The sequence below is a fragment of the Hippocampus bargibanti genome, linkage group LG01 (assembly GCF_051943395.1).
Source record: "Hippocampus bargibanti isolate YZ-2025 linkage group LG01, ASM5194339v1, whole genome shotgun sequence".
Taxonomy (NCBI): Eukaryota; Metazoa; Chordata; class Actinopteri; order Syngnathiformes; family Syngnathidae; genus Hippocampus; species Hippocampus bargibanti.
In genome coordinates this window covers 4,442,843-4,468,923 of record NC_142734.1, presented here as the reverse complement: position 1 = coordinate 4,468,923, position 26,081 = coordinate 4,442,843, and the positions used below count along the sequence as shown (strand labels likewise).

Genomic DNA, 26,081 nt, shown 5'->3' with positions numbered 1-26,081 from the left:
ATCAGTGTGGATACACCAAAGTGCGCATACTAATCATTTCATATATTTAAATGTGAAAATTTGATAGATTACGCTGATGTAAACTTTTTTTTTCCGAATGACTCAGGCTAATCATAGCGTTAGCCAATAAGCTGTTTATGTTTCATCTCTGCTGAACACAATATTTTTCTATCCTTCATCTAATAACGGGTTCATTTAAAGATTCTATATTAACATGCTTTTGATGACCTCAACAGAAAAGTATCAAAAAACACTGAATAAGGCTTCCAAAATATTGGCCTTATAGCAAGATTGCTAATGATACATTTCTAACAGATGACGGTATGCCTGTATTCATTTCAGCACATGACAGTTGTGGTACACTGTGCATTGCACAACAAGCACACTTTAATCTTATCCCGATATCAGATCATGTTGCTTATGATGGAACAAGATATGTCAAAAAGAAAATCAAACAACTTTGGCATGCATAATGACAACTGTAAATGTCCCTTAGCATTTCATATCAATATATCAGGTGTGAAAGATATAACTATGACGGGTGTCTTGGTGATTTGTATTTTTCTCTGACACGCTAACTGTTGTATGCGTTTGAAATGAGAACCGAGCAATGAAAGGAAATACATAAATAAATACATAAATATATCAACTAATCTTTCAACCCTCTGCGTAGCAATTTGGCTCTGCTGAGGAAACGGCTAAATGCCAAATGTAAAACATATGTAAAGTGCTGAAAATAGAATCCAGAAAACATGAGCCTCGCTCATACCTCTAACTATAGCCAAATCAAAAACAATACTTTAATTGATGTGTGAGCACTCTTTTATCCGTGCAGTGCAATCAGTGGTGGGCCGTCTCTGCTGGCCTAAAAATACCTGAATCACAGACAAATGTGGATTATATTTTGTCCATGAATTCTTATTAAATACTTCTAAATTGTCTTTCAGCTTTTTTTCATTACTTTTCCACTGTCGTGCTGTTTCCAGATGTGTATTTTCGTATTTAAGCATTTAACCAATCACATTTCAGCCATCATTTGTTACCAGAGTCAGAGATCTACCTAGACGCCTTCACAATCAGTTCTGCAGGCCCTGCAGCATAAAAATCAATGGTGCTGATACCGTTCGAGTACAGTTCGAGTTGGCAACTCAAGGCCTGCTGGAAGTCAAACTATGATTGGCTACACACATGATTGGCTAGTCATAGTATCACTAGCCGCTAGGTGATAAGAGCATACTGGCCAGAGCTAGCACACTGTATCTGTAACGAGCTGTTGTGTCGATGTAATAGCGGTTTTGTCAATCCACAGTGACTGAAGGAGGAGACGAAATGGATTTGCTTGGAGATATATTGTTGAAGCCATTTTCAAGACGGACTTTTCTAGAATAGATGGGCAACATTAAGTTGGACATCTCCGAAGCTAGCAAAAAAATAGCAACTAATATTGTCATTCTATGAGGTTATCATGAATCCACGTGTTCATTGTAAAAATTCGAACAATTTAATGACAGTGATACCTCGGCTTACGAATGCTTGAGCTAAATAAACTGTACTGTATAATAAAGTTGTTTTATTTACCTTTGTGATGGTCGTTGATGGCTTGATGGAATGGAGTGTCCGGTTTCCTCAGAATTAAACACTTGATTAGGAATGTAACCTTCTTTCACCATCTTGAGGAATGATCCCTTGTAGGTGTTTTCTCTGTGATAATTTTATCTAGTTCCTCATCAATTGTGTTCTGCTTAGCTGGTTGATAGCTTTTTGCATCAAGTGTACAGAATGCTTGTGCGGGTTGTTTGTGGAGCCTGATTGACGGGTTATTATAACTATTTATCTAATTATCAAAGTTGAAACTCTGTCACTGTCGTCTGCCTGTCTCTTTAATGTTTAAACCACCTCCCCTCACTGCTGCGTTCTTGACCAATCACGTGGCTTTCATCGAAGACTGGGGGTAGGGAATAGAGGATAAAAAAAAGTCGGCAGCCATTTTCTTTTTGGAGAATGGCTTCACTCTCTCTCTCTGTGTAAACCCCACCTCCCCTCACTGCTGCGTTCTTGACCAATCACGTGGCTTTAACTGAAACTGGGAGGCGGGGAATAAAGAAATAAAAGCAGTCGGCTGCCATTTTGTTGTTAGACGAACGCACTCGTTCGAGAACGACACATGACTCATTGAGGCAGCCCCGTGTGTATATCCCCAACAAATTTCATATGCCAAGGTAAAATTTTCATAAATATAACGTTCGTAAATCGAAAAATTTGTAAGCCAAGGGATCGTAAAACGAGTTATCACAGTACTGTATCAGTCACGCTTCATGCATGGTCCCTAAAAATTATAAGTGATGGTCATTATTATACAAGTCAATCTGTTAATTTTAACACTGCCCAATGGGAGATACTTGATTGCGGGAATCAAGATAATAAATAAATGGTAATAAATGGGTTGAACATCTTCAAACAAGGAACTTTTACGTTGTGACATCCTTTTATTTAGACAGTTTGCTGATGACCCGAATGAGAGCGCCGTTCTCATCCTTTAGCCTCTGGTTGTCCATCTTGAGCTCTGACAAAACCTGGGGGGAAGTGGATGCAAGCAATGAAATCACAAGATTACAGTTGCAAGAAAAGTGGAAAAAAAATAATAAGAAATCGCACAAATTGTGGAATGCAAAGCGACTGATGGTGCAATCACACAGCTCAGTCGGCGGCACCAAAACAACCTCATTTTACACAATTAATTTTGAGTGACGTTTAAAACTAAATGACATGCTTCATGATACATGATCATGCAGTGCGGAGGAACTTGTAAGAAGAAGGTCAAAGAGAGAAAAAAAATCTAGGTCGCGTCCCTCACAAGGGGTCAATGACTAAAAATAAACACCCTCTTCACTGTTATGCGACGCCAGAATTCGCTTTGTGATTGATTAACTACTGTTGAGAGCATGTGATGATTCATATGTAAGAAACTACGATCGGTATTGGAAATGTGGTTGTTTGGGGTATTAATATGTGGGTTTTGTATGATCGGGATAGAGGGTTAGAAAAAGTGTAAGAGTTCACTGAAATATGCAGGGAAAGGAGGGAGAATGTGTGGTAGGGGTGGGTCAATGGTAGGCGGTGCATAACCTGCCTGAGAAAAACATGGAAGAGGATGGGGGGGGGGGGGCCTGCAGAGGCTCCAAAGGTAGTGTTATGTTGCTGAGGTAGTGGGATGAGAGAAAGACGGGTGAGTTCAGAGGTCCTCTGTCTCCGGTATAGACGGCGTATCAGAGAGGCGGGTGAGGGCGCACAGCAAAGCTCTGTTCTCGGCCAGGAGGCGCTCGTTGATGCTCCTCAAAGCCTGCGCCTGAGCAAGAGCAGGGAAAGCCTGCACAGAGGAGGGGAAAGATACAAAGAGGGCAAGGACAGCCAAAACGTGCAAGGAAGAGGATGTGGCTGTGCAATCAAACGCTCAATAAAGAACAGCTGTGAGGGACGTCAAATCAAATGGTCAGAAGAAATCAGGAAGGAAAAATTAACAAAAGCAAAGCGACTCATGAAAGGGGGCTCAAGAAAGGGGATGGTTGCATGCTGAAGGTGAGAGTAAATGTTAATGTAAAGGACAACCGACGTCTCCGGACAAGTTGTGTCCATAATTTGTAAAATGGCTTCAAATGACTTCTACTGAACGTATTTTACAAAGATTCCACCACATATAGCTATATTTTACGTTTTAAGACTCACGCTGAATATTCCGGAAGTCTTGTTTTTGAGTTGGTGACGAGTCCGTACGTGACGTCACTGAAGGAACGCCCCTGATCGAAAAAAAAGGACAAATTGTAGCAGTCCTTCCATCACGTCAATGCTTGTTTGGTCTGAAAACCTCGTGTTGCACCAGAAAGAGCAAGAAGTGGGCGTCCAAGCTCCATGTAAGGAATTTATAAGCCTGTGGAAACGGGCTGATTCATTCCTCGCAACACCTCGGTGGCCATTTTCTGCCTCTTTTTCGGTGAGACATTTCCCCCCAATGTTGCCTCAAAATGGCACGGAATAAATTATTTAATCGATTGCAAACATGTATGCTTTCCTCTTCAGAACTATTTGAATCATATTCATAACTGGATGTGTAACAAGAAAGTATATTCTCCGAATCTGAAGCCATTGTTTTGATTCTCCAACAATGCAAGACGTCTTGGCGTGACGTCACGAACTGGGGGCGGGACTTTCTGAAAATGCCAAATTCGCAGCTCATTTTTTTTTTGCAGATTTTGGACACTTTAAGTCATTTTTATAGGTGTTTTGCATTTGAATACAAATATCATACTGCGTGTTTTGGGTATTTTAGATGCTATAAAACGTTTTTCTGATGTCAGTTAGGAAACAAAAAAGTGACGTCGGTTGTCCTTTAAAATAATACCAGCAATCATATCCTTATCCTATTCATTTTAATATTCAAATTGACTCTGATTACAGTTAACGCCTCACAAATTTAAACAACCCTCTCTTGATTGTATTCATCGAAGCAACCCGCAAAGGTGTCAAAACCCACCTATTTAAAATTGCATTTTCTGTGTAGCTCTCTCTCCTGTTTCTATTTATGTAATTGTATTTTATTTATTGCATTCTATTTGTGATTGTATTTTATTTATTATAGACTGTAACTGTAACTGCAATTCCCTTGTTTTGTACAAAACAGGTCATCCTTACAATGTTGACGCTCCTCTTGGCTGGGTTGGAGTGAGGGGTGGTGAAAGAGGTAGTATGATGAGAATTTGTGATTATCTGCGTCATAATTCGTAGATGAACTCATTCACTGCCATTCCCGAATGTATTATTTATTTTTCCCTTCCACAAAGGGGCAGCATTTCCCTTTTTTTCCATGTTAGCGCTTTGTTCCAGCTTCAGCTGTTGTTAAAGTGCTATAAAATAATAATACATTTCATTTAAAAGCGCCGTTCAAAACTCTCAAGGTCACTTTTCAGTCACAGAATAGGTTTTTCTGTGGAAAGGTAGCTAGCTAATAGATAGCCAATAGATAGCTAATAGATAGACAGATACCTAGCTAACCATGTAGATAGCGATATAACTAATAGATAGCCAGATAGATAGATAGCTAGCTAGTTAGCCAGCCAGATAGCTTATAGATAGCACATAGATAACCAGCTAGGTAGCTAGCTAGATTATATAAACCAATATGTATGTATGGCATTGTATTTTGGACAGCTGCCCTCATTTCAAGCTCATATAACTCCAGACCCATATAACTTGGAAATTAACTTTTTTTTCTGATGAAAGAAGAGAGTATAAGGTTTCTTACGCTGCATTGAATGTTTATGTAATCCTAAAACTCAATATTCTTTGGATCCTGGAATTCAAGTGACAATGACAAAAACCACTGGAGTAGACACATTTTTGCACGTCTGGCAGTGAATGAATTAAAGTGTAGATTTGAGTTTTATTTGAAGGGGTTGCATAAAAACAGGACATTTATCATTTAATGTGGAAATTACCACCATTTTATAATATAGTTGCCATTTTCAATACAATTTCCATCTCGTAGCTCGTTTCTGGATCTTGCTCCACATTTATCTTCACCAAGTAAAAAGGGTGCTTTGTTGGCCTTGAATCGCGCCACTGAAGAATATTCAAAATATTTGGCGAAAAAATCTTGCTGCATGCCGCGTTTGTTGTCATAATTACTCATTGGCACTGTGACATACATGTAATCCAATTACTTTTTTTTTATTTGGCCTCAAAAGGATTGTACCACATAGCACCGTCCTTTCTAGCCTATGCTCATGAACTGATGAAATCCACTTGGATCAAAACATGGACACAAAGGGAAATTCTGTCCCCTTGTGGAAGTGGAAAACATTGCCAGAGGTCTGACCAACGCTTTATCGGCAGGGTTTTTGTCATTGTCACTGGAATTCCAGGGCCCACAGAATATTGAGTTTTGGGACTACATAAACATTCAATGCAGCGAAAGAAACCTTAGACCGGTGGTGTCAAACATACGGCCCGCGGGCCGGAACCGGCCCCCAATGAGGTTTGATCAGGCCCGCAAGATAATTTAAAAGTGGAAAAAAATGCAAAAACTAAATGGAATTGATAGTTTTAATAGATGCAATTCGAGGATCGTCCACTAGAGGACAGAGTGGTACTGTTTCGATCAACGTAAAAGAAAACAGCGGTCTTTTTTTTTTCAACCGCGGTTTCGACACCCTCATTAGCCAAAATGTCATTATCCAGAGAAAAGTAGATGAGTGTAGAATTTTCAATGAAAAATGAACCATGTCATATTTTTTTACAGAAATGTGTGGGAAACATTTGTGCTTGGTGTGTTTCGAAGGAAATAGATACTAATATTTAGCCATATTAAATATTGCTCAAAATAGACATTAAAAAAGTAGATATTTATATTTCATTAATATTTAATTGTTAATGCTAATATTAGCTTGTAATATTCTAACCTAACAGCTATCAACGAGTTTCGGTATTGAAGGAATGATATTTGGTTATTTATAGCATGTAGGGTATAATTTTAATGGTCCGGCCCACTTGACATCTACCTAGGCCATATGTGGCCCACAATGTGAAATGAGTTTGACACCCCTGCCTTAGATTCTCTTCTTTCCTCTGGAAAAAAAATGTTAATTCCTAAGTTATACAGGTCTGGAGTTATATAAGCTTGACATAAGGGTGGCTGTCCAAAATACAATGCAAGACATACATATTGGTTTATATAGCAGCTGTAACAAAGTGCTAACATGGGGAAAAAAAAAGGAAATGCTGCTCTCTCGTGGACAGGAAAAAAAACATTGCCAGAGGCCATGACCAGCGCTTTATCAGCACCCAAACGAGAAAAATCGTTTCTGGAATGGCGCTCTATGTTATATTTTCAATTCCCGAATAAATTTGTGTATGGTAGTGAATGAGTTTAATCACAATGAATAACTTACTTGACATCTATTGCGGCTGAAGAGAAAGATCGTCAAAAACACACACATATTATCGCAATACAGAACTAATTGTGCATTTCAAAATAAGGAGACCTATTTTTGATGATCATCGTGTAAAAAAAGTGAGTGGCAATTCAGAAAGTGTGCAAGAGTGGTGAATTTGTGACCAAAATATCCATCTGGATTGTGTCAACACGTGAAAACATGCCCCAATCTTTGACAGAAGAGATTGACATCAGGTGACAGTCTGCAACTCCGGTGTCATGGCGACCACTCACCATTCCCAACCCTTCCCTTCAGGGCTGGTACCCACAGCGAAATCGCGCTGGGGTGTCCTGCTGAGGGAACCATGACAACATGGATGTCAAATATCTGATGCTAACCTCCTCTTCATCGCCCATTATTAGCTCTCCTTTCATTATTTTGTTTTAAAAATCACCAGCAGGATTTTTCGCAGAGTATAAAGATGCATCAGTGTTATCTTGCAACATTTGTAACAGCCTGCGGAATCTGCACAGGGGGACAATCTGCTGCAATGTGTCTCTTCGTAAAACGGAACATTGTATGCACAGCAGGAATGTCTCACAAAAGCAGGTCTTTTGCCATTGGACCGGGTTTGGTATTCAACTGGAACTAGGTCACAACATTCAACCCCGTCAGTGGGATAAGCAGAGTTGGGGAGGTGCAGTACATATTCCTCAGTCTGACAGGAAGTGACCCAGCAGAGCAATGTGGCTAATGAGCCCAAAGTTTTAACCTTCTCTCTCCTTGACTCCAATCCCACCTGGCTAAGTGTGTGCAGCACATTTGTGTGTGTAACACTTAAAGTACAACCGACGCCTTCGGTGAAGTTGTGTCCTTAGTTTGTAAAATCACTTCAAATGACTTCTACTGAGCGTATTTTACAAAGATGGTATATTTTACATTTTAAGCGCTGAATATTCAGGAAGTCTTGTTTTCGAGTTGATGACGATCCCCACGTGATGTCACGTTTGGAACGCCCCTGACCAAGAAACCGACACACAATGCATTTTGGGTACTTTATTTGGTCTGAAAACATCGTGTTCATCTGTGTTGATGGCAAAGTAGAAGGAAAACACATAATTAACGCGATGGTGAATCATTGTGTGTTGCACCAAGACAACTATTTAATATTCGCTGACACAAATTCCCAGCGGACAAATCAGCCCATTTCCAACAGAGCTTGGGCGCCATCTTGTCCATTTTCTGGGACGCTACATTTCTGTCCAGATGCCTCAAAATGACACGGAATAACGTCTTTAATCGATTGCAAACATTTATGCTTTCCTCTTCAGAACTATTTGAATCATATTCATAACTGGATGAGTAACAAGAAAGTATCTTCTCCGAATCTGAAGCCATTGTTTTGATTCTCCAGCAAGGCAAGACGTCTTGGGGTGACACCACGAACAAGGGGGCGGGACCTTCTGAAACTGACCACTTCCGCGTTCAATTTGAAGTAGTTTTTGGTCACTTTAAAAATACCCAAACACGCAGGCTGATATTTTTAGTCAAATGAAAAACACCAATAAAAATGACTTAAAGTGTCCCAAAACTGCCACAAAATGAGGTCGGAACTGGGGAGATTCAGAAAGTCCCACCCCCTTGTTCATGACATCACGTCAGGATAATCCTTCACAAACTGCCTTGCTCCAGAATCAAAACAATGGCTTCAGAGAGTTCAGATTCGAAGATGCTTTCTTGTTACTTATCCAGTTAATGAATATGATTCAAATAGTTCTGAAGAGGAAATCATAAATGTTTGCAATCGATTAAAGAAGTCCTTCCGTGTCAATTCGAGCCATCTGGACTCCAATGTAGCGCCCAGAAAATGCACAAAATGGCGCACAAGCTCCGTTGGAAATCGGCTGATTTGTCCGCTGGGAATTTGTGAAAACGTACACCTTCTTTATGCGTGTCACCGCAAATGGCTGCGACACACAACGACTCACCATCGTGTTATTTATGTAGTTTTCCTTCTAATTTCACGATCAACACTGTGTTTTCAAATGAAAAAAAGTACCCAAAATGCATTGTGTGTCGCTTTCTCGGTCAGGGGCGTTCCAGACGTGACGTCACTTAGGGCATCGTCATCAACTCGAAAACAAGACTTCATGAATATTCAGCGCGAGTCTTAAAACGTAAAATATAGCTATATGTGGTGCTTTGTAAAATGCGCTCAGTAGAAATCATTTGAAGTGATTTGACAAATTATGGACGCAACTTGTCCGGAGGTGTCGGTTGTCCTTTAAACATTTGATTTAGCTAGCACAAGGTAGACAGACGCAAGCTCTTCCTGTGACCCACATTTCAAAATCCCGCATGTTAGCTTACTTGAAAAATGTTTCTTTGATTCTGAATGTGTGAATAACTAACTGATTGCCTACAAACAATTGAGTGGCGACCAGTGCAAGGTACAGACGCTCCCCAACTTACAAACATTCGAGTTACGAATAACGGTACATACGAACATTTTTTTGCGGGTACAGTATGTGGAAAAATGTTCGCACAGTGATGCTGTAAGTTAGATTTTGTATTGCGCGGCTTTTTCTGTCTGAGCTCACTTGCGATTGGCTGCGTACTGTACTTCACGCACACAGACGCATTGGAGGTTTCAAGTGACAGACACCAAGACTGACCAGTCAGCGCCCGTCTATTCTACGATTGGCTGTGTAGAGTATGTGGGCGGGGAGGAAATCCCTCTTCCCAGTTGACGCTACAGGAGGACGCGATGCATAACAAAAAGTAATGGCTGCTGGCATTTTACAACTGATAGAACATCTGGGTTTTATACTTTCCTATTCGGTGTTTGACTTCAACATACATTCCATACAAAACATAGCACTGAAGCAACTTACGAACAAATTCACCTCACGAACGACCGCTCGGAACATATCTCGTTCGTAAGGTGGGGAGCGTTTGTATCGCCCGCCTCTTGAACAAGTCAATATAAGCTCCAGCTCATGAAAGGCCCTGATGAGGACAGGTGCTTGATAAAATGAAATGATGGAAAGTGTACTCCTCTCAGGTCTCATTATATCAGTTGACCGGACTCCATAACCTGTGATGCAAAATACACTCCAGATTGATGTCGACTGACTGACCTTCATTTCGTCTTCCATGCCTGTGACTCTTTTTTCAAGGGTCTGTTTTTCCTGCAAGTAAAAAAAAAAATCAATAAGGTTTCATCTGAATCTTATAATGCACAGGTGTCAAAGTCAAGATTCGGAGGTCAAATCTGGCCTGCTGCATCATTTTATTCAGCCCGCGAAAGCAAATCAAGCATGTCAAGTACTATGATGTTTGCTAAAGTTCGAACCAAAATTTCAAACTGACCAATGTAAACTACAGTAAGTCATTATTTTTGACTTCAGATTTGAAAACTAGCTATTTATTAATTTATTGTGCACGCTATGTGTGATATGTGAAGATAAAAGTAGAGAAGAAACAATCTAATGGTTTCTCCAAATTCCGAAAGGCCCGAAAGAGGAAACCGTAACGACGGCAAAAAAAATGAGTTTGACACCACTGCTATAAGCTAACAACCAAGCTCCGTCAGAGCAGCAAACGAGCCAAGTGAAATAAGGTCGTGTATATCATTGAGCTGCAAAAAAATTACCTTTTTCTCAGATTCAAGCAGAGTGGATTTCTCGGCTATTCTGTCTTGCCTCTACAAATATATAAGAGAGTTACTTCATTATGACATCAGGGTTAAAAATGTTGAATGAAAAGCATGAAAAAACATCATTTTCATCCCTCACTTCTTTTCTTCTAGCATATATTGTGTTCTTGTTCTCGAGGTAATATTTTGAAAATGTGTTTGTGCGTGAATGTGTGTTTAAAGTGTAACATTACTGCTACTACTTTTATGTCAAGTCATAAAAATTAAGGATGCTTGGAACCACTTTTTCCAAACCCATACCAGTAATGTAAGTAAGTACAGTGAGACCTCAACTTACAAACTTTTTGTCTTACAAACGTCAAATTTATGAAAATTAAACCTTATAATAAGCACTATTTTCATAATACACACCCACCACGGCTGGCGGAGTGATCTTCGGCGGAAGCACACGACCGAACAGCACCAGAGGTTAATTTACCAACAGTCCTTATGGAAGGTGACTCTCCTTCCATAAGCCATCAACGACCATCAAAAAGGTAAATAAAACTTTATTTTACAGCACAGTTTATTTCTTTAATTACAGTCGTCATGTAATGCGCCTCTCTTTCCAAACAGCAATTCTCTTTGACCTTCGACCTCCAACGCCATTCCATCAAGCCATAAATGACCATCACAAATGTAAGTAAAGTGACTTTATGATACAATTCAGTGTATTTCTTTCATTACAATACAATAGCACATTTATTATCCATAGAATAAGGTATGTTGTGTGTAGTTTTAAGGCTTATTTATTTGAAAAGTATATTTTATGGAAACCCGGGAACGGATTATTCCCAGCTTAATGGTTTCCTATGGGAATTTTTTTTTGAGATACACACTTTTCACCTTACACACTCTGTCTGGGAACCAATTAAGTTCGTAAGTTGAGGTCTCACTGTATTGAATTTTTGATTCGTCACGATACATATATCAAGCAACGATAACATCCATACCTTTAAAATACTGCATAACAAAATGTCCAATATGCATTTAAAATAAATAGGTAAATAAACACATACATGTGTGGGTAAATGAATATATTAATTAATAAATGGGTAGATAGATAGATAGATAGATTTGCAAACGTTCTATTCTAGTCTGTTCATGTGCTGCGCACTACCTCAAAATCATGAAAAATGTGCTTTATCACCTCGCCAGTTTTTAAAAAGATTTATGGAAACAAAGAAATGAAAAAAAATCCCAATTGCAAAGAAAATATTTCAGAAATTGATGGATTGGCCTTGGTGTATTAAATAAACATGAAGAATGTCCAAGTTGTCCTTTCCTCCTTACGTTTTTCTGCATGCGGCTTTTGGAAGAATAAGTGATCAAGTCGCTTACTTGAGACACTTTTTCCAGCTGGGAACGAATGTTGACGAGTTCTTGTTTGCTGTCGTGCAACCTGGATTTGAGACGCTCATTCTCCTGTAGCGCCTCGGCGTACATCTAATAAAGAGAAAATAACATCAAGCACAATATGAAATATAATTTACAATGTTATTTAAAATCAAATGTGTCTTTTTTCAATCTCAAGTATGACACCTTTGAGAACACGGAAAAGGACTTTACACCTTCTTATAGTCTTTGCTGATGGTGTCTTGCTCCGCTTTGTTCAGAGAAGCTAGCCTGGTCTCCCTGCGAGTGTAAGAGCTGGTCCTGGCCAGCCTGTCAGGGACATTCTCCCCACCAGAGTCGAATCTACACGCAGGACGCAGTATGCAGCAGATTACATTCACGCAATGCTACTTCAGGAGCTGGTTCTTGATAATACAACCTTTCGTCACTCATTAAAAATGGAAGCCAATTATGGAACATGAGGTAGGAACCAAATGATTTCTGTCATTCATTTACCTGAATTAGATACAGTGAGACCTCAACTTACGAACTTAATTGGTTCCCAGACAGAGTGTGTAAGGCGAAAAGTGTGTATCTCAAAAAAAGATTTCCCATAGGAAACCATTAAAATGGGAATAATCCGTTCCCGGGTTTCCATAAAATATACTTTTCAACTAAATAAGCCTTAAAACTACATACAACATGCCTTATTCTATGTATAATAAATGTGCTATTGTATTGTAATGAAAGAAATACCCTGCACTGTATTATAAAGTCACTTTATTTACATTTGTGATGGTCATTTATGGCTTGATGGAATGGCGTTGGAGGCCGAAGGTCAAAATGAATTGCTGTTTGGAAAGAGAGGCGCATTACATGACGACTGTAATTAAAGAAATAAACTGTGCTGTAAAATAAAGTTTTATTTACCTTTTTGATGGTCGCTGATGGCTTATGGAAGGAGAGTCACCTTCCATAAGGACTGTTGGTAACATAACCTCTGGTACTGTTCGGTCGTGTGCTTCCGCCGAAGATCACTCCGCCAGCCGTGGTAGGTGTGTATTATGAAAATAGTGCTTATTATAAGGTTTAATTTTCATACATTTGACGTTTGTAAGACAAAAAGTTTGTAAGTTGAGGTGTTTGTAAGTTGAGGTCTCACTGTATACAGTAAAGTCTCGTTATATCGATATCGGTTATATCGATAGTACTGCTTATTACGATACTTTTTCTATGAACGCAAGGAGAAAATTTACATGCCGCAGGATCGGATATATCGATAGTCCGGTTATATCGATATTTTTTCCGACTCCCGAGAATATCGATATAACGAGACTGTACTGTATAATTATAGATTGCCTTGGAAAGAGCGGTTATTAAATGTTTATTAAACTAGCATTGTATATATTACGAAACATTAAAAACTGTAATAATGTTTAAAAAGCAGTGGCGGGCCGTCAGGGCCAGCAAGGCCTTCTCTGCTACCTAAAAATATCTGAATCACAGACTAATTAATTATAAATTGTCCATCGGTGAAAAGGTTTCTTCAGCCATCATCTATCCAAGAGTCTTCGTCAGCGAACTAAAATCTTTTGCCGATAGTTTCGGCCCTATATATATCCCTAGTGTCCAGACGTGGCGGTGCCAGACTCTGCTATGATTGGTCACTGCTCTCAGGTTGGGGGTAGTAGAGGACTACTCCCTGCGGCTACACTGATTACTTCTATTGTCCTGACTGATTACTTCTATTGTCCTGCCTGAGTATGGGGTCTACGACTGGCCTGATTGCCCCATTTGCTCTGGTATCACCTCATCAACATAACTAAGCCTATGTTGCCGAAGAAGTCGGTTGTAGGAACAATCTCAATCGAACCTCACCCCCCCATGATGATTTAGTGAAGGGTTTTGCTGTTTCATGAAAATAGCTTCTTTTATTCCCCTTTAAAACCATGTATTTTCTTTTGCTAAGACTTTAATCTCATTGTCGTCAAATGTTGCTAGCTTTTAGGTGTATACGTACTGCAGATTGAGGCCCACTAGTATTATCGCTGCAATGTTGATCAGGTCTTTTTTTGATAATTTGTTTAGTCTCCCCAATGTATTGCTCTTCACAATCTTCATTTTTACAATGTATTGAATAAACTACCTGCCTTAAAGTGTTTATCGGTTTGAAATAAGTAGGAATAGAATAGATTATTTTTAAAATCCGTGATTCCTAATTGTCTTTCAGCTTCCTTTCATTGCTTTTCCCTGTTGTGCTGCTTCCAGACCTGTGTTTTTGTATTTAAGCATTTAGCCAATCATATTTCAGGCATAATTTGTTACTAGGGACAGCAATATACCTGGCCGCCTTCACAATCAGAGTCAGCTCACTAAAAGGATCCGGCTCTTTTGACTCCCAATTGGCTCCTCAGTTTTTTTTTTTCTTAAATAAATTAGCTACTAAAAATTATGTAAAACTATGTGAAAAATGAATTACTCATGTAAAAAAATACTTTTATACTATATACTATTTTTATTTATATGGCTTGATTTATATGTGCACAGGGAGCATCCACTAACTTTGACTTTCCCTGTGGTTACTCTGTTCTGATGATCAGCTATCACTAATTTGATTTTCATATCAATAATGCTATCATACCAACTAGTAAAAAAATATTATAATTGAATAATAATCTTCATCCATCATCCTCTTCTCCTCACTGCTACGTGTGTCTGTAATTCTCCCCACTCTCCTCTACCACGGATATTGACCAATCACGTGCGGCTTTAACCGAAGACTGAAAAAGAGTCGAAGGAGTCGGCTCCCATTTCCGGCTCCTTGTTAGGACCGGCTCTGTTCGTTCACATCAGAGATCGTCTCTAAGGACCGGCTCGTTCGCGAACGACACATCACTATTAGTCAATAGCCAATCATAGTCTCACTAGCCGCAAGTAATAAGAGCTCGCCCACTCGATCTGTCGCGAGCATTTTTGTGTTAATTTAATAGCGGTTTTGTCAACCCATAATGGCTGAAAGAGGAGAAGAAATGGATTTGTTTAGAGCTTTACCGTTTAAGCCATTTTCAAGAAAAAACGGACATCATTAAGAAAGGTCAGTCAATTATTTCCTGGCTAATGCTACACAGTCTGGATTGATTGAGACGAAGCACTACTGAAGGCGTAGCAATGAAATTCACGGCCCGCCACTCTTAAAAAGTTACTGCCATGCATTTCTGGGGCTCAAATCTTGAGCTGTTTTGCTAGCAAGGGTTAGTAGTTGTTAACTAGAAGAATAAAAAAGCCACACATTTACCTTGACAGCCTGTCATGCTGAAAAACAATGAAGAAACCAGTCAATTGGGAATCATTCAAAACACTGGAAACAATTAAGTGTGGTTAGAGCCAGATGTTCACTATCTGTTCCTCTATGTAAGATAAAGAAGAAATCGTTTCCGTTCTGTGAATAACCGCCAGGTAGATCATAAGAGTGTGCAGTATCCGTGAGGGAATTCAACATCTTTACAGTTAAAAAAGACCCAGCGTTGCTGGTGTAGCCGGTTAATCTCTCCCTTTCTTGCAGTTGCATAAAGATAAACATCATATGGAGATTGTAGAGATATCCGGGAAAAGCTTTCGTCGCTGTCACAAACGGATAACCTTGTGTGTTCCCTTGAATGAATTTGCTTTTCACAAAAGAATTTAAGGGCCGCTTGTAGCGACGACTGTTTTGTGAAAGTTCATGTTTTTAAAATATGTCAACAATAGTGATGTTATGACTCTCTAGCGCCCAAACAAAAAGTTCACAATCCTGACATTTAATAGCCGCGGCGAAGCCCCGCTGTTCCCGGTATCTGCTCCAGACTTGTACATTTTTACACGACTGATTCAAACACCTACGCTCACGATTTAAAGGACAACCGACACCATTTTTTTGTTTCTTAACTGACATCAGAAAAACGTTTTCTAGCATTTAAATACCCAAAACACACTGGCTGTTCTTTTTAGTTACATGAAAAACACCAATAAAAATGACTAATGAAATATGATTAGTATAGTTCTGAAAAGGAAAGAATAAATGTTTGCAATCGATTAAAGAAGTCCTTCCGAGTCATTTTGAGGCATCTGGACAGAAATGTAGCGTCCCAGAAAATGCACAAAATGGCGCCTAAGCTTCGTTGAAAATGGGCTGATTTGTGTCAGCGAGTATCAAATAGTAGTCTTGGTGCAACACACAACGATTCACCATTGTGTTATTTATGTGTTTTCCTTCTAATTTCGCCATCAACACGGATCAACACGAAGTTTTCAGACCAAACAAAGTACCCAAAATGCATTGTGTGTCATTTTCTCGGTCAGGGGCGTTCCTTCCGTGACGTCCAACTCACCAACTCAAAAACAAGACTTCCTGAATATTCAGCGCGAGTCTTAAAACGTAAAATATAGCTATATGTGGTGGAATCTTTGTTAAATACGCTCAGTAAAAGTGTTTTTTACAAATTATGGACACAACTTGTTCAGAGGCGTCGGTTGTCCTTTAAAGTTAATGAGCACACGTAGGTGGCATTGAAAGCATCATCTCGGCAGGGGCGAAGTCAATGTTCCCGACATTTCTTCCCGTTTGAGGATACAGTTTGTGATATTGCATCAAAGGATTCGTTAGCATGTGTTTAGACGACCGAGGCGGCGCTGCGTCTCCTTATGTGGTCATGTGTTTGAAGAGAGTTGACCAAACACGGGCGTCCACTCCTCCGTGCGCACTAAATCTTTTCATGTCCGACAAAAGAAAGACATTGACGTGATTCAGATCTTGCTTCCAAAATATCTTTCAAATGGATTTGCCTTTTAGTTCATTCAGAAGGATGTGTCGCACTATCCAATATGATCAATACGCTGTTAAGGCACAAAGTTTTCTTGATGTGCATCAATGACAGGTTTAAATTGAATGTGAGCAAAAACGGCTAAAAGTTTATTTATAGGTGCTTTGACGGGTAAGAGGCTCCAGGTTGCTCGCGAATTAACAGATCATAAGAAAATGGATGGATGGACAGATTTACAGTACAATACCATAAAACGTTACATATGTTGCATATCAACAGGACATTTGCACAATCTCTTAGATGAGAAAAAAATGCACATTTACGCACAAAAAAAAGATCAGCTTTGAATGATACTGTCATGAATGTTTATGGTGTTATTTCTGTGCATCTGTGTTGTCATCTGATTCTTTGTCACGAAACCTAAAATGTTGCCATTGTTGTGTCACAACGCACATGCACACACACACACACGCGTAACACACACAATACATGCATGTAACACACACACACAATACATGCATGCACACACACACATATACACACAAATCATACATGCATGCACACACGTACACACACCATTAATGCATGCACAGATATGCATGCGCGCACACACACAATACATGCATGCACGCACACGCTTGCACACGCACACATCATGCATGCATGCACACACATACACACACCATAAATGCATGCACACGTTTAAACGCGCACTCACACAATACATGCATGCACACACACACACACACACACACCATACATGCACACAAATATTCACACTTTCACACCATACATGCATGCACACACACGTACACACAAACAGACACACACACCATACATGCATTCACACACATACACACACACACACACCATACATGCATGCACACGCACACACCTATACACGCATACACACACACACACACACACACACACAGACATACACACAAACAGACACACACACACACACCATACATGCATTCACACACCATACACACACCATACATGCATGCACACGCACACACCTATACACACATACACACACGCACACACACACACACAGACACACCATATATGCACATGCACACAAACACTATACATACACACGCACACACAAACACGCACGCAAGCACGTGCACACACACACACACACACACACACACACACACACACATACAATCTCAGGTTTCCCCAAGAGTATGAAAGCACCGTCAACAAAATCACTTTTTCCCTTCTCCTTTTTGTCACAACTTTCTGAAATTGTTCGAGTGAAAATATTCGGCGATTGCACACAATCACTCTGACCCCCATCCCACCTTAAAGATATAAACCCATCTTTGGAGTGGAAATGGACACAATTGTGCTAATTTTGTATAACTTCATTGTTCTCGCAGAGACGTTGCGGCAATCACTGGATGGCATTCTCTCTCGCATGCATCGGTGAAAATGAATGGCCTGGTTTCACAAGGCTTTTGGGACTTGGGACGCTATCTCCTATCACAGCCAGTTGTGGCACAAAGGCATTTAAAGAGCAAAGAAACGCAATGGGGTTAGATGTCTGTCTATTTAATAGTCGCACCGAAACACGTTACCCTACTGAGAATAGTCTACTTATATAGTGAGAGGAACATAACAGCAAATCAAAGAAGGATTTTTTTTCTTTTCCACAAACTGAATTCAGCAAAGGTGACTCGTTCTCAAACTAATTTGATGCTTCATGAGGGGGCCATTCCATCGCAGTGGGAGGAAATCAGAAAATATGTGTACTGTGACAGTCCAAGTATGGGGAAAAAAAAGCAGCATTTGTAGCACTCCGACTAGGATTCCACTTAACTCATTCACTGCTATACACAAATGTATCCGGGAGTTGAAAATATGACGTAGAGCGCCATTCCCGAATTTGTTCGGGTTTTGATTTTTCTTGTTTGGGTGCCGATAAAGTGCTGGCCATGACATCTGGCAATGTTTTTCCCTTCCACAAGAGAACAGCATTTCCTTTTTTTCCCATGTTAGCACTTTGTTACAGCTTCGGCTGTTGTTAAAGTGCAATGTAAACCAATATGTATGTATTGTATTGTATTTTGGACAGCCGCCCTCATTTCAAGCTTATATAACTCCAGACCCATATAATTTAGGAATTAACTTTTTTTTCTCATGAAAGAAGAGAGTCTATGGTTTCTTCCGCTGCATTGAATGTTTATGTAGTCCTAAAACTCAATATTCTGTGGGTGCTGGAATTCCAATGACAAAAATCTCCGTTCCCTCTCGGGCCCTCAGATCCTCTTTCTCCCTCCACCTCTGTATGCCCCCTGCCCGTCTCACCACGATGGGGTGCAGAGCTTTCAGCAGCTCACGTCCCAAACTCTGGAACTCACTTCCACCCAACATCCGTAACATTGACTCCCTTCTTACTTTCAAATCTCACCTGAAAACCCACCCATTTAAACTTGCTTTCACGGTCTAGTTTAATCTACTATTTTTTATTGATTGTTTTATTCATGATTTTATTGTTTTATGTATTGTTTTTATTGTAAAGTGTCCTTGGGTGTTCAGAAAGGCGCTTGTAAATTAAATATACAGTGAGACCTCAACTTACGAACTTAATTGGTTCCCAGACAGTGTGTAAGGCGAAAAGTGTGTATCTCAAAAAATAATTCCCATAGGAAACCATTGAAATGGGAATAATCCGTTCACGGGTTTCCATAAAATATACTTTTCAACTAAATAAGCCTAAAAAACTACACACAACATACCTTATTCTATGTATAATAAATGTGCTATTGTATTGTAATTAAAGAAATAAACTGTGCTGTAAAATAAAGTTTTATTTACCTTTTTGATGGTCGTTGATGGCTTATGGAAGGAGAGTCACCTTCCATATGGACTATTGCTAACTTAACCTCTGGTGCTGCTCGGTCGTGTGCTTCCGCCGAACATCACTCCGCCGGCCGTGGTGGGTGTGTATTATGAAAATAGTGCTTATTATAAGGTTTAATTTTCATAAATTTGACGTTTGTAAGACGAAAAGTTTGTAAGATAAGGTGTTTGTTGAGGTCTCACTGTATTATTATTATTATTATTATTATTATTATTATTATTATTATTATTATTATAAAAAAACCCGGCCACTGGAGTTGACACATTTTCCACATCATCCAGCAGTGAATGAGTTAAGTCACAAATCATTTGCAGAGAATTTGAGCTTTCAGGTGTGATGTCGATTTAGCCTGAATCGTTCCTCGAAAGCCTCATCAAGTGCATTAATCTATCGTTAATGCTTGGAGGATAACAAACGCTTTGTTTGGCTTTATCAAGCAGATGGATGATTGAATTTCAAGAGACAAAGTTAATTTGTTGACTCCTCACGCAGGAAGCTGCGAAAGCACGATTGAGGACAGAAAAGTATTTCATCAGGAAGGAAGGTTCTTACTCGGAAGCTTTTGCCTGTAGGGGATGGAGACGATGGCGGTGAGTCGGCGACTGACCTCCTGGTACGAGTCAGGTCTTTGCTGCGGGGGAAGTAGGATGACATCTCTCTTTCTACGGCTTCTCTATGACTCCAGATAACAGATGCAACAATTCTCTTAAGCACCACAGCCCATGCTGACACACCAGGGAATCCGTCGTGAAAACAGGTGGGAGAGCGATTGTCCACTTTGCCGTGACTTTTCTTCTTCTAAGATTCAGTAGTCACTCAATAGTTAGATAAAAAGGCAAATTTTCCAGCAAGACATTGACATAATCTCTCAGAGCTTAAACCGATGCCTTTGACATGTAAAAGGACCCAAAAGAAAGCAGCAAAAAGTTCTTCAGCTGCCTCTTTCTGTGGGTCCCTCAAAGTTATACTCTCTCTTCATCAGAGAGCTCCCTTTCTCTCCCTCCTCCTTCTTCTCTAGCGGCCCATTCGCTCCCCCCGCCGCCCCCTCCAAAGCTTTCAATGGCATCTTGCCAGAGGCTCTGAACAGGGACACACCACCGAGGCCTAAAATTGGCCATTTAACCGCGGGACTGCACAGAGGAGGCGGAGCACCGGCCGTAGAGTCTGGCGTTTTCATCTAGGAACGCTAAGAAGGTCACCTAAGGAGATATCAGGTGACAATCTTCTCAAGTCCTACCTGGCAGGTGACGCAAAGCAAGTATAGATCCATTTGATTGTGCAAGAACATTTTTTTGCAAGCCTGGAAATTCTTTAGGAAGTTTATATAGGAAACTCTATTTTTCAAAATACAGAGTGACCCAAAAAGATGCGTACGCATAAAAATTTCAGTTGTGGCTTTGATTAAAAAAAAAATATTTATTTCAAATTACAACCACACATTACTCAGTTTATGGAAGACAATTCACCCGAGTTTCAGCTACTCAGTACCAATTAAGTTCGTAAGCCAAGGTATCACTGTAGCAGACTGTCTGCTACAGTGATACCTTGGCTTACGAACTTAATTGGTTCCCAGACAGAGTGTGTAAGGTGAAAAGTGTGTATCCCAAAAATTAATTTCCCACAGGAAACCATTAAAATGAAAATGATCCGTTCCCTGGTCCTCATAAAACATAATTTTCTACTTTCTAATTTTCTAAGCCGTAAAACTACACAAATTATACCTTATTTTATGGAGAATAAATGTGATATGGTATTATAATTAAAGAAATAAACTGTACTATATAATAAAGTTGTTTTATTTACCTTTGTGATGGTCGTTGATGGCTTGATGGAATGGAGTCGCCGCTTTCATCAGCATTAAACACTTGATGAGGAACGTAGCCTTCTTCTTTCACCATCTTGAGGAATGATCCCTTGTAGGTGCTTTCTCTGTGATAATTTTGTCTAGTTCCTCATCAATTGTGTTCTGTTTAGCTGGGTTGATAGCTTTTTGCATCAAGTGTACAGATGGCTTGTGCGGGTTGTTTGTGGAGCCTGATTGATGGGATATTTTAACCTTGCAATCTACACTCTGCCTTTGAACTATCAACGTTGAAACTCTCACTGTCGTCTGCCTGTCTCTTTAATGTTTAAACCACCTCCCCTCACTGCTGCATTCTTGACCAGTCACGTGGCTTTAACAGAAGACTGTGGCCGGTGAATAGAGGACAAAGACAGTCGGCTGCCATTTTGTAGTTAGAAGAAGGGGCCCGTTCGTGAAAGACATCACTCATTGTGTACAAAAAAAGTTTGTATGCCAAGGTAAAGTTCGTATGCCAAGGTAAAATTGTCATAAATTTAACATTCGTAAACAAAAAGTTTGTAAGCCAAGGTGTTTGTAAACCGAGGTATCACTGTATTTCTGTCAATTTTAGTCAATTAATGGCTTTCCCAAGATGTGTTTCAAATGTCCACCATTTCGTTGCAAGCAAACCTGTACTCGTCTGACAAAGTTGTCAATCACTTTTACACACTCCTCTTTCAGGAGAAAACATTGCTGCAGTGAGGGACTCCGTAGGATGTATATTTTTGGGTCACCTTCCCGAAAGAGAAGTGTGTAAAAGTGATTGACAACTTTGTCAGACAAGTACAGGTTTACTTGCAACGAAATGGTGGACTTTTGGAACACATTTTGGGAAAGCCGTAAATTGACTAAAAATTGACAGAAATAGCTGAAACTCTGGTGAATGGTCTTCCATAAACTGAATAATGTGTAGTTGTAATTTGAAATAAATAGCTTTTAATCTAAGCCACATTTGACATTTTCATGGGTACACATCTTTTTGGGTCACCCTGTATGCAGGCTTTTTCAAAATGAGTTTCATTTACCGTAACCGTTACGGGCCAGATGGTTTTACGAGCTCTGTCCTCCTACGTTGCAACAATATTTTACTTGCTGCATGATTTATACAAAGCAATGCAACAGTTTGCTTACAATAACATTTTTTTTCCTTTTCATAGACAAACACAAACTTTACGCAATGGCCACATTCGCGAAATAAGATCCAATGAAAGGAGTTGGGGGAGTGAACGAATGAGCTTCACAATGTTACTGTTAGCCTCTTCTAAGAACTGATTCATGTCACAAAGAGGGTACAGCAAATGCTGAAGAATGAATGACTGTCTCTTTGTGTTGTGATATTATTTGTTATTTTGTTATTATTGTTGTTTATTTTACTTCAAGATAGCGCCGCGAGAGTGGCTGCCTTTCCAGCAGCTCCTGTATTTTGTTTTTCTACTTCTTTCTTTCCTTTCCTCTTCCTTTCATAACTTTGCTGCTGTGTTACTTCCGGGTAGAATGAACACTGGCGCGAATGGCTGCCACTTCTCACCCGCACACACAAAAAAAAAAAAAAAAAATCCTGTGACTGTAAAGTGTCCTTGAGAGTTTTGAAAGGCGCTTAGAAATTACATGTATTATTGTTATAATGGTATAGCTCCATCTTGATTGAGACTAGCAGCTGTTGCCGATTCTTTATAAATTGTTAAATTCATAAAATGTTCATGATTGTGGTTGTTCTTGACTGTTGTAAAGAACTTTACTGAGTCACACAGAGGTCTTTGGTTACTTAACCAAACCCACAAAATATTGAGTTTTAGGATGGACTACATAAACATTCAATGTAGCGTAAAAAACCTTAGACTCTTTCTTTTCATCAGACAAAAAGAGTTAATTCCTAAATTATATGGGTCTGGAGTTAAATGAGCTCTAAATGAGGGTGGTTGTCCAAAATGCAAATGCTGCCCCCTCGTGGGAGGGAAAAATATTGCCAGAGGTCTGAGCAGTGCTTTATCACCCCCACCCCCGCAAAAAAAAAAAACAAACCCAAATCTCAGATGTCTTCTGGCACAAGGCGGGGGCCACCCTGAATTGGTTGCCAGACAATCGCAGGGCACACTAAGACGTACAACAGTCACTCGCACACCTAGGGACAATTTGGAGTGGTCAAACACATTTTTAAAATAACCATAGCAATACTGAAGATAAGCGACTCCACAAGCGCACCGATGTAACTTGCGTCTGCATTTCCAAATCTGAATAACAGCAATGGTATTTGTTGGGTGTACAGAGAGTGAAGTACATTGGCAGTGATGCAGACTATTAAAGGTTGCAGCTGGGGTGTGCAACACTTTCCCCCGCCCACAATATTTACAGCAACTCACATCCCTATTCTACATAGTTTGAACTTTCATGCACGAGTTTTCCAACATGTGAAGCCACGGACATTTTGGGAGCAATTGAGTCATATCAGTGGCGGGCCTTGCATGTTACTCCTAGGCCTTCAGTAGTGCTACATCTGAATCAATAAGCTGCAAGTGTGGTGTGATATTACTACACGCCCACTAGAGGGTGCCATTGGCCCAGAAGTAACTTGACTTGAATAAACTTGATAAAATACTGTCATTAAACTGTTCGAATTTTTACGATGAATGTGTGGATTCACGCTCACCTCATAAAATTGCAATATTATTTACTATTTTTGCTAGCTGTCCAACCTTTGTTAATGATGTCCATCTATACTTAAAGTTTGTCTTTAACAGTATACAGTATCTGCAACCAAATCCATTTCCTCTCCTCCTTCAGCCATTGTAGGTTGACAAAACCGCTATTAAATCAACACAACAATATATTTGCTTATGCACCTCGCTACCGATATAGCGTGCTAGCTCTGGCCAGTATGCGTGTATCAAATGCTAGTGATACTATGATTGGCTAGTGACGAGCCATTCATGTGACTAGCCAATCATGGTTTGCAAAAACGCTGACGTTTCCAGCGCCTTCCAGCAGGCCATTGGATGCCGACTCGAACTCTGATTGGTTAAAGCAAGAGTTTCATCGATAGTGATGTTTATGCTCCAGGGCCTGCAGAATTGTTTGTGAAGGCGTATAGCTAGATTTCTGATCCTGGTGACAAATGATGGCTGAAATGTGATTGGTTAAATGCTTAAATACGAAAACACACATCTGGAAGCAGCACAACAGGGGGAAAGCAATGAAAGAAAGCTGTTTAATTTGGAATTATTTAATAAGAATTCACTAATTCACATTAGTCTATGATTCAGATATTTTTAGACCAGCAGAGACTGCTTTGCATGCCCTGACGGCCCACCACTGAGTCATATGCATGTTGAACAAGATTTCCCAAGATCATCTCCAGCCCGATACAAGAGCTTCCCAAACATTCTAACAGCTCCATGGTGGTGAGATCACAGAACTAACTCCATCTGCACCTGTCCTCTTCTTTGTTACTGAAAAGCCACGTGGAAAATCTGTTGGGGTCATAGCAGAGTCAAACAGAGGTGGGCACTAGTCGGCCACGCTACTGTCAAAGCCTGGCAGCGATTATCACAGCCAGATATAGTCCTGTTAGTAATGCTCAGAGACTCTCACGTTACCACCGCCTGATTTCTGTTTCTGATGCCTCCGTGGAGAGCAGCTGATCCTCTGACCTGAGGTCAGCCTCCGAGGGGTGTTGGGGGTTCAACGTTTTTATGCCATACTGCAAAGGGTAATATGATGTTTGACACAGTGCTTCTCGATGCATCCCTCGCGACAGCAAGTGGGAGGAATCAACACTAGCGTTCAGAGTCAAAGTTCACCCCACATAACACAGTATCAGCTAAGAAGGTAAAAGCAGGGATTCGAAAGCTCTGACTACTCAGAGAGTTCCTGCGTTTTGCCCAATATGGTATGGAATGTTGAGACACTTTAGCCATGTGATGTGAAGAAGCAAAGCCACTTAGAGGGAGGGGAGCTGGGTCCTCCGTGAGATGGTAAGCGGCAGAACTATGGTTGCAGCGCATCTTCAAATGTTGCGTCAGCGACGAGGGCTTCGTCGCTTTGAAGCGTAGAGATGCCTTTGGGGAACGGGGATAAGAATTTGGAATGACAGCCGTCGTGAAAACGGACTCGTTCTGAGGTGCAATAATGTTCTTGGTGGGATCATATTGTTTCTGGCTGACAAGAAGATCTTGGTTTTGCGTCTTCTATTACAACTTAGGTGTGCCATAAAACAATTTTCTCCAAACTATCAGCTGGCAAGGGGACGAATCATGTTTTCTTTTCAGTTGAGCCTGGTGGCCAAAAATCCTGTAGTACTCTCTAGTGGTCGTAGTGAGAACGACATGAAAATCATTTTGTGCATTCAAGTCCTGGTCTTATTTTCTTGCATCATTGATCTGGATGGATGGATGGATGGATGGATGGATGGATGGATGGATGGATGGATGGATGGATGGATGGATGGATGGATGGATGGATGGATGGATGGATGGATGGATGGATGGATGGATGGATGGATGGATGGATGGATGGATGGATGGATGGATGGATGGATGGATGGATGGATGGATGGATGGATGGATGGATGGAATAAAGGTACATCTGATAGAGAGGGGAAATAGAGACT

At 40.2% G+C, this 26,081-nt stretch overlaps 1 protein-coding gene and 1 long non-coding RNA gene across 7 annotated transcripts in view; one reads left to right on the top strand and one right to left on the bottom strand.

Annotated features, from left to right (window-relative positions):
* Positions 1-1,706: 1,706 nt before the first annotated feature.
* On the bottom strand, positions 1,707-20,641 carry ppp1r12b (protein phosphatase 1, regulatory subunit 12B). 6 transcript variants are annotated; one of them, XM_088991216.1, is made up of 8 exons: positions 20,185-20,641; positions 15,254-15,270; positions 12,195-12,321; positions 11,965-12,069; positions 10,582-10,632; positions 10,067-10,117; positions 7,220-7,279; positions 1,707-2,573 (listed from the first exon to the last, which is right to left on the bottom strand). In XM_088991216.1, exons 1-7 carry the CDS (start codon positions 20,284-20,286, stop codon positions 7,238-7,240), a joined length of 495 nt encoding a protein of 164 aa, XP_088847342.1. In that variant the 5' UTR covers positions 20,287-20,641; the 3' UTR covers positions 1,707-2,573; positions 7,220-7,237. The 6 variants fall into 6 exon arrangements, with proteins under 6 accessions (XP_088847342.1, XP_088847350.1, XP_088847319.1 ...); XM_088991224.1 differs by having other exon boundaries at positions 7,220-7,276; XM_088991193.1 differs by lacking the exon at positions 7,220-7,279 and adding an exon at positions 3,724-3,794.
* Positions 20,277-26,081, top strand: part of LOC148902793 (uncharacterized) — a 32,587-nt gene continuing 26,782 nt past the window's right edge. Inside the window, exon 1 of the long non-coding RNA XR_016114324.1 lies at positions 20,277-20,389. This is a non-coding gene — a long non-coding RNA (uncharacterized LOC148902793). The remainder of the gene's footprint in view (positions 20,390-26,081) is intronic.